Source organism: Harpegnathos saltator, unplaced genomic scaffold (genome assembly GCF_003227715.2).
Source record: "Harpegnathos saltator strain DR-91 unplaced genomic scaffold, Hsal_v8.6 scaffold664, whole genome shotgun sequence".
Classification (NCBI taxonomy): domain Eukaryota; kingdom Metazoa; phylum Arthropoda; class Insecta; order Hymenoptera; family Formicidae; genus Harpegnathos; species Harpegnathos saltator.
The window spans coordinates 218,940-234,436 of NW_020230498.1; the positions used below are offsets into that span (position 1 = coordinate 218,940).

A 15,497-nucleotide genomic window follows, 5' to 3' on the forward strand; every position below is an offset into this window, starting at 1 on the left:
ATCTGCCGAAGAAGGGCTCGAAGAGGACCGGCGGACATTTCACGGGCCATTCGAACCTTCGGATGCGAGGTAGAGAAGAGAGGAAGGGAGAAGGAGAAAGAAAGAGAGAGAGAGAGAGAGAGAGAGAGAGAGAGAGAGAGAGAGAGAGAGTGAGAGAAAGAGACAGAAAGAATTAAAGTGTTACACGGTCCTCTACCGACACGCGCGTTACTTCGTTACACGCCTGTTATTCGGTTAATCTTCCGCGACGGTGCCCATTATTACGTAAGTTATCGAAAATCTTCGACAGGCAATAACGGACGTTCGCAAGTCCGAACTCCGGTATGACGTTTCCCATGCGAGCAATTTTACACTCGAGTAACTCGAGGACTGGAATGGGTTTCGCGTGACGTTTAGAAACCTGGCGAGCAGATGTGGAAAAAATATGATATCGAAGATAAGACGAGAGAGAGAGAGAGAGAGAGAGAGAGACAGAGAGAGAGAGAGAGAGAGAGAGAGAGAGAGAGAGAGAGAGAGAGAGAGAGAGAGAGAGAGAGGTTCCGCCTCGGTGGAATTAAGTTCACCTCGGAAGGAGGAAGGCTCGCTCAGGCAAGCACGCTGCTGTAAGATTTCAAATTTCGTAATTCGCTCGCCAGTTAGAATCGCGTCGCGCGACTTCCTGCCTGGCCGCTGGCCGGGCTGGCAATCCGATCGACGGAGCGGAATGATCAGCGAAGCGCGATCGGCGACGAAAGGCGTCGCGTCGCGGGGCGAGATTTTCGGCAGACGCCATCGCCCGGAGCGAGGGAATTTCATCGCGAGCGACTCGAACGCGGAAGGATTGCTGAGTTCTGAGGAACGTTGCGACAGGACGGCACAATTGGGTCAGAGTGCTATAGTCCGGGAAGGTAGCCGACCAGCTGAAGTTTAAGCGATGCAGTAGCATTTAACTGTACACACGGACAATAGTCGCGGCCTGAAGGGACCGTCCCAGAAACGATGACGGAGCAAACAAAGGAACCACGTGCCGCGGTGTATGACCGCTACACAAGGTGTCCTCCGAGTGGTCCGCCTCGTCTAAGCGCGGCGGCGTATTATGCGACGAGTACGCGATCTCCTCGGGCAAATTCAGTTAAGCGCCATTATATCCTTGCAATTTCGGGATCTTCTTCGAGCTAGTGTGCGTCTCTCCTCGCCACCCCTTCCCTCTCTTTCTCTCGCTGAGCGAAATTCGAGTTGAGTTCCCATTGAGAACTCGGGTCCACTCGAGTCCATCTCGATAAACCGAACCGATAGGGCTAGCTCGCAACCGAAACTTGATTCGTCAAAATGTTACAATTACAGACACTGAATCAGCCATACCTAGCGCGTCAATTTGCCCGAAAGGAAAGTCGACTCTGAAATTGAACGTGAAGTTGAGAGAACACTCTGTATAATAATATATATATATATATATATATATCTTATATATAGCTTATACAATGCAGCGGAACGGCGGTACTGCGTACCGCAGAAGTTGAGATTGAAGATGGAAGATTGCACCTTATTTCCCGGTTTCACCGGGACTCCGCAAGTTATTCGCGGAAGGAATTACGCGAACGACACTTATGTCACGTAGCTCGTCCGGCTCTCATTATTCGTATCCGCGTAGTCTTGTATTAACTGCGAGCGTATCTGCGGTTACCCGACGCAGATACGTGCGATAAGAACTCAGCAATTGACGCGATATCATGCGATATTGAGCGGAAAGAAAATATTAATTAAGAGCACGGCTTATCTCGTGCTCGTGGACCGTTTTGATTTTTACAACAAAACTCACCGTTTCCTCCTCAGGACAAAACCTGATTAATAATTTCAAAAGTCGGGTGCATTGATAAATTTATTTACCGTACCGTTCAATGGCAATTTCAGGCGGGAACTCTAAGAGACTCTCTGCTTCTACGCTTGTCTACGCACGCCTCCAGCTTCTTTGTTAAACTTTGCTCAGCTACGCAACGCCACGGGCCGCGCAGTGTCCTTTGATCGCTCGATGAGTAATGTTCAAGGAGGATCCTCGACTAGAAGGATCATCCGTTTACGCAGCAGACACGCGTAAAAGTTATGATCGCTCGCGTACAATGCTCGACATATATCTCTCCGATTGGAGGATTTTAATAAAGCCAATTTGCAGCAGTTACTTCGCGGCTGTTTCAACGAGGCGCGCGGTTGCGCGCAGCTCTCTCTCTCTCTCTCTCTCTCTCTCTCTTTCCGATATTGGGGCGAACTACTGATATAATTATTTTCAAAAGATACCCGCACAGAGAGAGAGAGAGAGGTATTGCGAATAATGTGAATACCGCGGAATAGAAAATTACACTCTCCGCTGGCGCGTTTCAAGTTTATACCTCTGAATCCTCAATTAGCTGGGGAGAGATAAAACGTGGAATTTTCACTCGCGCACGAGAACGATGTGTTGATAGATCGTATAAAATGTACACATGTAAAATGTACTGTTAACATTCCTTAAATTCAAGTAAAAACGCTCCAGACGTTTTTATTTTACCGATTAGGGACAGTGGAAAGCTGCCGGCAATAACTTAGCCATCTTGCGCAAGTGTGCTAAATCATTCAATAGCTAAACTATTACTAATTTATTGGTGTCACTTTTAATTTAATGACGCATTATTGCACGATACCGTTGGAATGATCTACAATTAGTGTATTGCGTCAATCTGTATTCAAATGTCACTGAGATCAATTATGCTTCGAGGGGGCCAATTTACGCCACTTTCAAAATAAGCGTTCCGCGTTTTTCCGCCGGTTATTCCAGTTTATATAGGCCGTTTCGTAAGAGTAAGCGGCAAATTCGTTTTATGGAAGGCGGAAAATACGGCGCGGCGATTCCGTCCGAAACCTACCTGTTATTTCGACGTGTGCGTGTGCATGTGGTATGTGTGTGTGTGTGTGTGTGTGTATAGTACGTTTCAGTTTTACCAACTCGTAAATCGCACGTGAACTTTCCGCGAAAGTTATAAACACCCCCGCACGCGAAATTACGCGCACAAAGGATGCTCGAGATTTGACGGCGAAACGTCAGTCGCCGTGAAACAAACGCGCGGTCGTAAAGGTGAAACGAAACAAAAACCAAAGGAGACGAAAAGAAGCACGACACGATGTCAATGGAATTCTAAAGCGGGATTTTGTCGAGTTTAACCGTGAAATTTATGAGCGTTTTGCAAGTGCAAATATAGAGCGTGGCAAGAAAGGCGACGGCCGACTTTATACGCTCGAGACGGAGAGAGACGTATGCGCACGATGTTCTCGTAGTTAAATAAAAAAAAAAGAAAAAGCAACGTCCAACGTGTTGAACTTTACGACGCACGCGATATTGTGCGATGCGCGACTGAACGATGAAGAATATAATCTTGTTAAATAAGACAGACATGCGCGACGTGTCGAATTTCATGATAGAGAGAGGGAAAGAGAGAAAGACACAGAGAGAGAGAGAGAGAGAGAGAGAGAGAGAAAGAGAGAAATACAGAAAGCAGTGCGGAAAAGAAATAAATTAAATTGAGCGCTCAGACAGAAAATTCACGGACAAATTTTCTTATCGCCGGACGAAACACTTGTTGTCTTATCTTCTATACGCTTACATATCGCGTAATATGTTATCGGCGTCGACAAATAATAAGAATAGCAATGTCAAATTTAACTCGCGTCGTCTGCGCCGCACAATGGTATCCGTCGATATAACAAGCGTGCGCGACTCGAGATGGAGTAAAGTTCAAATGATGCGTACCCAATGATTAATGACCGCGAATCACGGGCACATTTTGAGAACGCTCCGAGCGTTTCGCCGTGGCAAGCGGCGTCTAATTAGCGTCTCCATGCAATACGCTGTGAACGGAATTTCGCGGCTCCGTGTAACAGGCAGAATTCGCCCGCGAACTCACGAGAGGGAAGAACATTTCCAGTAAGCAATTAACAGCTCGCGAATGCGCGCGATTCGCTTTCTTTTAGCATCGAGAGCGATGGAGCGTTTGTGTTTCCGCGGACTCGGACCTTAAAGCCGACCGCGCGAGTTCCGCGCTTTCCCAGCTCTCGCGAGCTTCGCAGTCGCATTCGCGTCCCACGCAGACGCCGAAGCGCGGAAAACGCAGCCCCAACCAGGGCGGCGGGGGGGGGGAGGGGGGCGAATGTATATAGATCGGTGGTTGATGACTTACCCTGTGAGGCGCCCGAAGAAGCCGATGCACGGCGGCGAGCTGGTTGATGAGCGGCAAGGTCGCGCTGAAGGTGTGATCGGGTGGGTTAACATCCGGATAGAGGGTCGCATAAGTGAACGGATCGACGTCGTTGAGATACTGCACTTGGCACGTGAAAAACATCTGGCGATACATCTCTCGGCCCGCCGTCGCTGGAGACAGCCGGGACTTTTCCGATTCGCGATTCCTCTCGACCCCCGAAAAAGGATACCGTCCAACCCCACCCCCGCGGGGCCCCGCCCGCCCCCTCTCACGTGCACACGAGCGTGTATGCACGCCGTGGCGCGTTCACGCGCGATGCCGCGAACCGGTTCGTCGTATCCGTCGATTTATTTCGGATTCGATCTGTCTGCTGGAACGAGAAAACCAAAAACGTTCCTTTACTCGCTGTCTCCTCGTCGCTCTCCTGCGCGTTACGCTCGATTGGCTCTCTCGACTCTTAGCACTCGCCGAGACCTCGAAATGCGACGTCGATATATGATCGGCGGATTGCTCGGAGAAGAAAGTTGCGAATGGTTCGTTGGCTTTATGCTCGCTCGATAATTGATATTTATCCGCCGAATTTGCGAGAGACGGAATGAAGAAAGGAAATTGACAATTAGAGCTCAATAATTTGAGCGTGTGCGCGACGTGAAGATTTCAAGTTTGAGGCGCCCCCTCGAACTCTCTTGCGTCCTTGTTAGTCCGCCTGGTTTCCTGATCGCAGTGTTGGATCACGACGAACGGTCATGTATGCGCATACATGTGCACGTGTGTGTGTGTGTTCGCTGATCCACGGATCCGTCGATCTACCAGTTCTTACGCTTTCATTTTCCGAGCAATCCGCCGATCGACCGTGGAGAGGTACTGAGGCACGTAGAAACACCGCGACAGAAAGCGCGCATAAAGTACCCGAGAAAGTGGCAACGTTAGAATCGTAACGACCTATGACTGCAGTCATCATCGTTAATGCAACCGGTGTTCACGTCGTTTTCAGACGGACGTTGACCTTCGAGTTTCCTTTCACCCGCTTATCGATTTGTTACCTCAAAGGCAGAAAAGCAGCGGGAACGTTCTGGCTCCGTTCAAGGCTTTCCCGGGTACTTGGGGAAAACTTATTATTTTGCACGTTCTCTCGCGTGTCTCGCGTATTTACAAGATGTGTATCTCTCTTCAACGCGCGCCTCTCGTATTAATTATTATCGGGAGAGTAACATCAGCCGCTATTATGTCGATAGTCTGGTTTACAGAGGCAATAATCATTAACATTTTAATTTTTGCCTGTGTTTCCTCAGCTCTTAAATGTAAGATGAATATCTCACAGTCTTTCGCGGATAAACGCTAACTTGCCAATTCCGTGTTATATGAAAAAGAAAAAATTTACAAATACAATTAATTTCTTCGGAATCATCAAAGCGTAGAGAATATGTTTCTTCAAATTAGGCGAGCTTGTGAGCCGTCTTTGAAGCAGCCTATCGACACAATAGCTTTACCTCGCAAGGTTTATAACCGTCGGGATCGCTTCGACCACCGACAGCGATTAGCCAGGTGTTGGTACTATTCACACATCCGCCGGCAGACTTTACATAAAGTTCGACGTCGTAGCATCTTGTAGCTGTACCCGTGACGCGGTAAAAACTTGCTTGTAGCTAACCAAACTTCAAAAAATCTAAATCCCTGGTACTACGATCTTCTACACGGAGCGCAATACCGGACGCATTTTCTGCCTCCGCTGCAACGTGTCGCGATATTATACCGGGTGCTCGAGAAGAACTGGCCGCGGCGACTTCTGAAAATATCCATCGCATACCGGTTCTCACGCGTCTGCACCGTATCACGTCAAGTATCGTATCCGAGATAAAAAATGTTACATTATCAGGCGCGAATTTTCCTTTAAATATGCGGAAGAAACAAAAACAGAGATATTCCTGCGTGTTTTAGTTTCAAAGAACCACGCGATTTTATCTTACGACGACTATCTCGATATTCCACGAGCGAGGAATGTAAATCGAACTGCGCAGCCGGCGCCTATGCGACCTGATCCTTATTCACGTATCGTGGAATTCTTCGCGACATCGAGCAGAGACTCGGGAAAATCGGCCACGAAATGAATCCGCGAACTTATCGTTATCAGCGCGTGTCGACTCGTCTCGTCATCTTCGCTCTCGCATTGTTCTTAGTCGCAGATGGACCAGCCCTTCCTCGAACCGGCTCGGGAAAAGAGACGGAGAAAGGACAGATAAAGAATGGTCGAGTGTGAAAGAGAACGAGCGAGGAGGGGGGGGGGGGAAATATCGAGGGGTAGACGGAGAGAAAGAGAGATGAACGAAAGGAGAGGAAGCGCACGGTACAGGATAGAAGGAAGGAAAGGGAGCGAGGGAGAGAGAGAGAGAGAGAGAGAGAGAGAGGGGGGGAGAGAGAGAGGGAAGAACGAGGAGAAGGCAAGAAGGAGAGAAGAGGGAGTTAGAAGAGAAAACGAGTCTGCGCCATGCCACGAATGTAATCGCGGTTGTGGTCGACGAAAGATTCATGATCAAGATGCGATCGTGACGCGAGATCGAAGCCGCGAGGATTCCCAAACTCGCCTGAATCAACACAAATCCGTCTTTCAGGATGCTTTTCAGAGCCGTGCTTTTCCGACGCACGTGTTGGAACGCCACGCCGCGCCGCGTCGAGAATCGGTTCTCGAGATTATGATGATGTTTCAGCGCGCGCGGTATTTTATAGCGCGACGTATCTCGGCGTATCCGCGCAGCTCGTCGCGCGGATGCGCGGATTTCAATGTGACTGTGCGTCTTTTTCGGGGCGTATTTTACGACACCGTATTTCGAGGAGGACGTCGCGCTTCGATACGCCGCCTTTCGTAACGTCGAGTCCTCATTAACGCGAGTTTCCGTGTCCGAACAGTGCTCGTCCCGTAGCGTCTTGGATTCGTATTCCGAAGCGGATCTCGCGAGAAAAGCAGCTCTGATAACGCGATTCTTTCCTTAACGCTCGATCTTTTTTATCAGCGACTCTACAATACTGTAATTTCGGGGCATTGCCAGCGCTGCGAATCGCTAAAGGAAGATGACGAGCGACTTTCGAGCGAAGCCAATGACGAGCCGCGCCGCCTGTTCCCAAGTGGACTACATCGTCGTCGCGATCGTCGCGTCGAAAATTTCGCACGAGGCAGATTCGAAGGTGAACGACTGAAAAAAACGTGACGAAGCACGAACCGGATCTATCGGTCCCGTGCGTTAACTAACCTAACCTCCGAAATAAATAACGTCCTTCGGCAGGAGCGGCTGCACGCCAGAACCCGTCGAGACGCGACGCGCGACGCGCGACATTTCAGAAAATTAGCGGTCCGGCCTCTGAGATCGACCGTGCAATGCTCGCAAATTTCGCGAAAATATTTCGACCGTACTCGTCGACACGACGAAACAGCATCGGCGGACAGTCTGCGCGTGTAACATGTGACGCACAACGGTTAGGCGATCTCTTTTGAACAGATTATCAACACGTATCACGGTACAACAACGTCAAAAATATTTATAAACATGCGCCTCGCGATACGAAGCGCACGTTTCTCAACGAAAACAAGAGGCTTTTTTGTGTTGTGTTTACGAGCGTAGAATGCTCCAATTTCACGTCGAGGTAGACATATTTGTTCCCTGTCGAGAGCAGGATCGTTTAAACTTAACCTTATTTCTATGCGATGTATCATGAGCAATTACTCTCACTGCTCGTTCCGTCCGTGGTATCGAATTCTCGAGTCTTGGATTACGGACAAACCGGAACAATATACCGGCACGATGAGTGCTCGTACATACCGACATTCCTCAGCGGCTAATGAATGAACAACATCCGTCCATCCGCTTATTCGTTTATCAAGAACTTTATCCCAGCGTTTTGCGTCATAATAACTTACACGTGACTCGTGCTTTCTCTGCGTGACGTCGTGCACCTCGCTTCACATTCTAACGAAGCTTCCGATTGGTCCGTGATCCAATCCGAAAATTCGAAACGGCAAATCGGCTTCCTGCGTGCCTCCTGCCGCTAACTTCGCCGACTATACGGTCGCCCGGCACGGAGCCGTTGGAGCATCCACGCGATCCGTCCAGCTATCGTCGCAAGTCGAGTCTCTTCGAGGCGAGAACGAAAGGCCAAGCGACGTCCAGGTTAGTCCGGCGTTGCGCGCGAGATGAAAGTGCGCGCGCTTCGAAGCAACCTGCGGAGCGTGCGGAGTCTGCGCGAGGAAGGAAGTACTCACCTTTGTCGGGCGACAGGCGCGTGCTTCCGACGCGCGGACAGCAAAAACGCCTGCCTCCTCCGTGCCGAGAACGCGTGGCTGGAGCGCGCGGGAACCACGGCCGTTGGAGAAGCTGGAGCACGAGCGCGCGACGACGCGTTGGAGAGACAGAGAGAGAGAGAGAGAGAGAGAGAGGGGAGGAGAGAGAGAGAGAGGGAGAGAGGGGGGGGCGAGACAACGCGAATACACGTATATACGTTCACACGCGACAAGCAACAACGTGCCTTACCTCGGGAACGGACGCGGCGACACTGAACGCGCTGCGGACACTTGTCGCCGTACGGCCGACAGTGCCGCCCCCGCACGGTAGAACCCCTCTCTCGTTCGTCCGCGGCGCGCACCCTGAATCGTACAGGTGCTTCAAATCGGACGTGATTTTCAAAGACGAAGAACTTACGATTTCCCTGTGCATTTTATCATACATTCGACTGCAGCACGTACGACCGTATACTCTCTGCGAGCCATCGTTCACTGCGTGCGGGTGACGGATGAGAGGTTTCGTTTCGTTGGAAGAAAGTATATATGCTAACCGGAAGAACCACCTCACTGTAACTTGTTTGTTGAAAATGCATTTCTTGATTATTTCCTAGCTGCACACACACACACACACATTACTGACATATTCTTTATTAATTATTCAGAGAACGGGAATAATATATCGAATCAGCAACCTGTCAGCATGATTTAACCTTACGTTAATATCCGGAAACGGAAAATATTAAAAATATTAAAAATATTAAAAATATTAAAAATATTAGCAATCTAACTATTGATAATACTGCGTTTCGAGATTATTTCGCCAGTACTTAGGAATCGCTGAGACGAGCGATCTCGCTCGTGTGATATGCTACGTTTAGAATGCCAGAAAAGGTCATTGAATCGTTTACGATTTATTAAGGATGTTTCGTGTTTTGTCAGAGCGTGTATAAGCTGCTCGATCGATTCAACTTTTGCACGCGCGCGCGCGCGCGTGTGTGTATGTGTGTGTGTGTGTATGTGCGTGTATGTGTATGCGTGTGAATCGGTGCTATGAGCAGGTCGCATATATTAATGAGGATTCTATCATACGATACAGAAGCATTTGTAAATAATTCAGCGAGCCGCTCTCGAGCATTGCGCAGGAGTCACTTATATTTTCACGAACCGCTATAGAGTTGCACGGTAGCGTTAGCACCCTCCCGTACAATGAACCTCCCATCACGTTTCTATAGACTCGCTATATTCCCCTTTGTGCCATTCGTGATCCCTATGGGGACTCGTTGCAGCACGTAGTCGACGATATATGTACACACACACACACATACACACATGTGCGTTTATAGTTTCATCTTTCGTATCGCGCTGGCCGATTATTTTTTCACCGCACAATTACCATCTCAGCCGTTCCATTTGTTTCTTTCTCGGCGGTTCGTTCTCCCGCGCTGCAATCCACCGAGATGGTTCTCGATTTTTAGGCTTGGTTTAAGAGAGAGAAATTTAGAAGGTGACGATGTGGAGCAAAATATGATATGTGGAGCATCTTTGATCATTTGTGGAACAATTGAGGTGCTCACTGCAATTGAGAAGGGTAACATTCTTTTACCCTGAGACGTGATAAGCTATAATTGTTTCAAGTCACAGGGAGGGGGAATGTAAAGATGATTCTTAGGGTCGCTTGAATTTCCGATGGCGCGAGTTGTACGATACTTTTCGATTTCATATCGAGATTTATGAAACTCAACGTAACGTTAACGAGAGCTAACGGCGACGTCATAGTGAGTAATTGTTAACCGACACGCAATATACGCGCGCAGGGTGACGCAAACACTCGAGAGCGAACGAGGTTCCTTTGTTGGCGCTGCTTTTGCGAGCAATGCGAAAAAGTGCAGGAGGGTGACGCGGCAGCAGGGGGAGCGAGGGTCTCTTTCGTGGATCCCTCGCGAGAAACAATAATGTCGCGCGCACTTCCACTTCTCTTGATCTCGTACACCCCCTCGTGGGTCTTTGTTAACAGACTTCCACGGCATACGCGCCGACCTATACGTCGTCCTCGTGGCACGATTGTCGACGGGGATATCACGCGCGAAAGCGAGCGCATTGAAATAGTGAATACGGATGAATGCATAACTCGAGAAAAGAGCGGAACACGAAGCATGTCCTCGCATCTTTGCGAGGCGACGCGACGCTCGTCAGCAAATTTATTGCGCCTATTCGAGAGAACATTCGTCGCTTTAACGGATAATAAATGCGTTTCAATGCCATTCAACGACAAATCCTTTGTGAGATTTTTTCAATTTAACTGCGCTCTTCTCGCTTTATCTTGGTATCTACTTTTACATTTCTAATCGTGAATAATTTAAAGCGAGATTAATTAGGAGGCTATTATACAATCTACAGAACCACGTAGAATCACGTTTAACGCGCAGTTTGTTAGGTTTAAGAAATATTAATGACCCTCCGAAAAGACATTTATCTATTTTAATATCTTTTTCAATATTATCATTTCGTTTTATTTAATATTGTGCATCATGCGATTTAAAAATGTGATTAATTGATGCTCCAATTTCAAGCTCCATTTCTATCCTTATGTTTCTGTTATATTTATTTTGGCCTCAACATTTTCTTGTTTATAGCTAAATCTTTACTCGTTATAACAGCGAGATAAACAAATGTCGCGACGTCGCACTGAATGATGAGAGAAACAGAAATTACAAACATCAACATGCAACAACACGACGAGACTTACCGGTATGTAGCCGTCGGGTTGAATCCTCTCGTTGTCTCTGAAAGTAGAGAAATGTTATTAGTCAAGTGATGTTAATTTCTTCAATGATACGTAATCTGCATAAATGTTGAATTATTCACACATAACAGAATATGTTTGTCATTCCTAAATGTCTGCCAAATTTATACTCAATTGCCGTTACGACACGTACCGGTTTCTTCGTTGAATCATCGGTGTTTTCGGCGTGCTGTCGTGAATGATTACTTGGGTGGCATCTATTTCTTCGCATTCCGAGCTATCTTCGGAAGAATCTGCAACAAGCACGTTTGATCTCTTCCAATTGTCGGATAACAAACACACGGAAATGTGAGTAGAACGTCGACGAACGAGATCGATCGGCCGCAACACCGTCCGGTACATCTCCCCGAACGTTCGTACGAAAACGTCAAGAAAGATTTTTATTCTCTCTGCAGACTTATTCCGATCCGAGCGATTCGTGCGCTATTCGAGCAGCGCACCTGTTTTATTCAGTTTCCCCTTTCTTTCTTTCTTTCTTTCTTTCTTTCTTTCTTTCTTTCTTTCGCTTTCGTTAGATTTGAAAGGGAAAATTTGCTTTAACAGATTTAACCTGACCCGTTTCGCTGAGCTGCATCCGATCGGTCGGATAATCCGGCTGATACGATGTAAACCGGGACACGATAGCATCGATCGCTAAGTGACGCTAAATTCATTCCCGACTCACCCTCTTCGACACGTTCCTGTTTACGAACGCGGGAGAGAACAGGGCTGTGGCACGGGATGGCTGTATCGCCGAGCACATCATCGATGTCGGTGTGCCCGCCGATGAACAACGGCAGTGTGGAGGGTCGTTTCCTTGGTGACAATCTTCGTGGTGTCGGTTGTACATTGTCGTAAGGCGAGTCTCGTCCGCCATAATTGTCCGGCGGGTCAGGTGGATTCTCGACCTGCGGCGGAGATAACAAACTCAAGCGTTATGTCATTTCTCTTTGTCCTTTCGCCATTTCGGCGAAGGTCCGATTAATGGATTTTAACCCTGTCGTCTGCGGCGATAAGTCGCACCTCGTCATTTTATCAACATGATCCGATCAGACCTCGCAAACTTCTCTCTCTCTCTCTCTCTCTCTCTCTCTCTCTCTCTCTCTCTCTTTCGTCCGTCCGGCTTACTTTGATCTCTCGCGAATTTATCGGATTAAACACGGCCATTGTCGGTACGACGATGTAAAACCGCGAGACTACGTAATGGATACCGCCACGATATAACAATCATTGTTCTTACCCCTTCTGGACTGGCGCGATCTCCCAACGGCTCCTCAGGCGGAGGAGGCGGAAACTCGATAGGGAATCTGGAGAGGCTCCGCTTGACACACGTCTCAGGTTCAGGGTTAACGCCGATATCGATTTTTTCGTACGACTCGGAGGAGTCGGAAGTGCTGTTGGAAGTTTCCACGGAGATCCTGACGACCCCGTCAGGAACGTTCGAGCAACTGTCCATCCACCATGCCTTCTCGCCGGATTCGATGTGGCGGATTTTGTTAAGAGGCTTCGCGGAGTAAAGGGTCTCGTTATCGACAGAGCCATCAGGCTTGTCGGCGTCTTGGCTGTCGGGAGACGCCACGGGGATGACCTCGATTCCCTCCGGGACGTTCTCGGGGTCGTTGCTCATCCACCACGCTCGCTCGCCGGATTGCTGATGTCGAATGCGATTTCGCCGATCGGCGGATCGGAAACTGCCGCGAGTGGAGCCTCGTCTCGAGATGGAAGACGCCGACGAGGGCGATTTTTTCGTCTCCTCCGCCGGGACCTCGTCCAGCCACCAGGCGCGCTCTCCTGACTCTTGTCGCCACACTTTGAACTTGAACTTTCCTGTCGAATAAATGAATTGATACAAAACATTTTAAAACCTTTTTTTTCTCTTTTTTAAGAATTACACCTTAAAAATAATTTAAAAAATTGAAGGAGTGGCGTGACTGTTTGGAAGTCAAAGATATTCAAAGAACATCAACTTACCGTCATCCGGCAAAACTGTACTGATCGTCGTATCTTGACTAACTTCGTCGTTCCATGGACTGGCTCTCTCGACTCCCGAGGGGACGTTATCGGAATTAGAGTCCAACCACCATGGTCTCTCTCCGGACGACTGATGCTGAATTCTCGCGTTCCCCCCCCTCATCCCGTCGTTCTTCTCGGTGTTGGTGAAATTAGGAGCCTTCGACAGACTGTGACTGATCGATCTCGAAGTTGACAAGGGTTGTCCCGACTTGTTGCTGGCTTCGTAGTTCTCGTCGTTGGAGTCGACCCAGCCGCCTGACTTGCTCGTATCAGCGGAGTCTTGACTTTTGCTCTTGAAAAAATTCGTCACCGGCGCTAACGCCCTCATTAGAAAGGACTTGGCTTCTTCCGTCTTCGCGGAACGATCGCTCTTCGATCTCGGACTCGACGGTGGTCTGGGTGGCCTCTCCGTCATCATGGGTATCTCATCGGCCGAGGACGCCAACACGCTCGTCCTCGACGAACCCGCGCTGATCTTACCTCTGTTCTCGCGCATGGGCGACTCCGACGCTCGTCTTCTTCTCCGCCTCGAACTCGGCCTGTCTACTCGTTCGTCATTGTCCTCGCTGCTGGAGGAATTCGCGGAGGTCGACCGACTGCTGCTGCTGGAACTCGACGTCCCAGACCGCCTCTTCGTCGTTCCGCAAGGTGACTTTGACCCACTTCTCGATTCCTCCCATCTCGTCGAAACCTTCGAGTCACTACATCTCCCAGTCACTCCAGGCTTCGATCCTCCCGACGGAGTTCTTAATCTCGATCGACCAGACTTGATCGAGGTCGAGGAGCCCGAAGACGCGAAAGGGGGGACGTGTTCTGAGGTTGTCTCGGAGTCCTGAGAGCTTCCGGAGATGGTCCTCTGGTTCTTCTTCCTTCTTGCGTACTTGGAGCGCGACGGGTCGCCGTTCTCCATGTTCAAGGTCGACTTGCGGAAGTCCTTGTTCACGTACTTCGCTGCCACGATGCACTTCGACGTGGCGGCGGTCGTAGTATCATTCTTCGGCACAGGTGGTTTGCCGCGAGCGTCCGGCGAACCGCCTTGCCGTAGATTCACTGACGACGAAGAGATCGCGCCGCCGGTTGACTTGCCGGACGACGATGGCGGCGCCGCCGCCTTTATTTTTATACCTTGACTCGCCACTGAACTGGCCGACGACGATTTCGATCTGCCAATTGGCATGCCCGCGGAGGATGATCCGTCTGACGAGCTGGTACGCGTCATTTGACGCGATGTGTTTTTCGTCGATGTGCTCCGTGACTGCGATGTCGATGCCGAACGACTTTGCGACGTGCCGCTTTCGAATAAAAAATATCGATTACGCAAGACAATATATAAATATCTGAGAGATTTACACCTACGAGCTGTTTAAAATTAGTCCAGGGAGTTTTTCGTGCAAGCTAAGAATAAAATTACGTTTTCGCGTCGCGATCAAGTCGCTTCGCTTTCAATTCTCTGCACGGACGTAATCGATATAACACAAACATTGATTCTTCTCTTATACACAGCTCAAAAGAATTATGGCATGGATAATTTATTGCCGAAAATTGGCCAACTTTGACTGGCGATTACTTCGCGAAAAATTATTGCAGACTAATGATTTTGTTTTTTTTCAAAATGAAGCTTGAAGTCTCTATTTTAAGAATATACCTCCATTTCTTGCATGCACCCCTACCCCTGTAACCCCTGACATCTGAGAGGGCATGTTTGGTATACTGAAAATTGCAAAGTTTGACGGAATGCACGGACGTGGACAACGTTTTGTTTCGGGGACGCCGTTTGCATCGTCATAAAGTTCAAATCTTCCCCTTCAATTTGCAAAAAAGAAATGGAGTCGCTACAATTTCTTTTCGCAAAGTTACAGCCCTTCAAAAATATCGTTGTTTTCGACCTTCGGGCCAAGTGTGCACGCGTGTGTGTGTGTATCCGTGACAGAAGAGATAAGGACTCCGTGGTTCGTCACTTCCACAGTAATTAATGGGTGCGTTCACGACATTCAACAGTTGCGCAACTATTGAGTAATTCGTCAACGTTATTGGCCTGAATATAAGGATCTAATAAAAATAAGTAAGGACCAATAATCACTAATCGCTCACTGAGCGGTTTTCTCCGCTGAACGCACCCAAACCCTCCCTTCTCCCTTCTGTGCACGTGGTTAGGTGCGCGCGCGTGTGTATATGTGTGTGTCAACAAACACTTTTGCCGTTGCTCCACTATGATTTCCAGTCATTT

At 48.7% G+C, this 15,497-nt stretch overlaps 2 protein-coding genes across 3 annotated transcripts in view; both read right to left on the minus strand.

The window, feature by feature from the left end:
• Fhos (Formin homology 2 domain containing) overlaps positions 1 to 4,457 on the minus strand; it is a 144,982-nt gene extending 140,525 nt beyond the window's left edge. The window contains exon 1 of one of the 2 annotated variants that reach the window (XM_025305026.1): positions 4,185 to 4,457. In XM_025305026.1, the coding sequence (XP_025160811.1) occupies positions 4,185 to 4,358 (174 nt within the window). In that variant the 5' untranslated portion in view covers positions 4,359 to 4,457. The remainder of the gene's footprint in view (positions 1 to 4,184) is intronic. The other variant, XM_025305025.1, reaches the window with a different exon arrangement.
• LOC112589944 (dentin sialophosphoprotein) overlaps positions 4,454 to 15,497 on the minus strand; it is a 28,626-nt gene continuing 17,582 nt past the window's right edge. The window contains exons 5-10 of the mRNA XM_025305024.1: positions 13,229 to 14,562; positions 12,498 to 13,084; positions 11,943 to 12,165; positions 11,412 to 11,511; positions 11,222 to 11,258; positions 4,454 to 4,575 (exon numbers count right to left, since the gene is read on the minus strand). Coding sequence (XP_025160809.1) covers positions 4,474 to 4,575; positions 11,222 to 11,258; positions 11,412 to 11,511; positions 11,943 to 12,165; positions 12,498 to 13,084; positions 13,229 to 14,562 — 2,383 coding nt within the window. The 3' untranslated portion in view covers positions 4,454 to 4,473. The remainder of the gene's footprint in view (positions 4,576 to 11,221; positions 11,259 to 11,411; positions 11,512 to 11,942; positions 12,166 to 12,497; positions 13,085 to 13,228; positions 14,563 to 15,497) is intronic.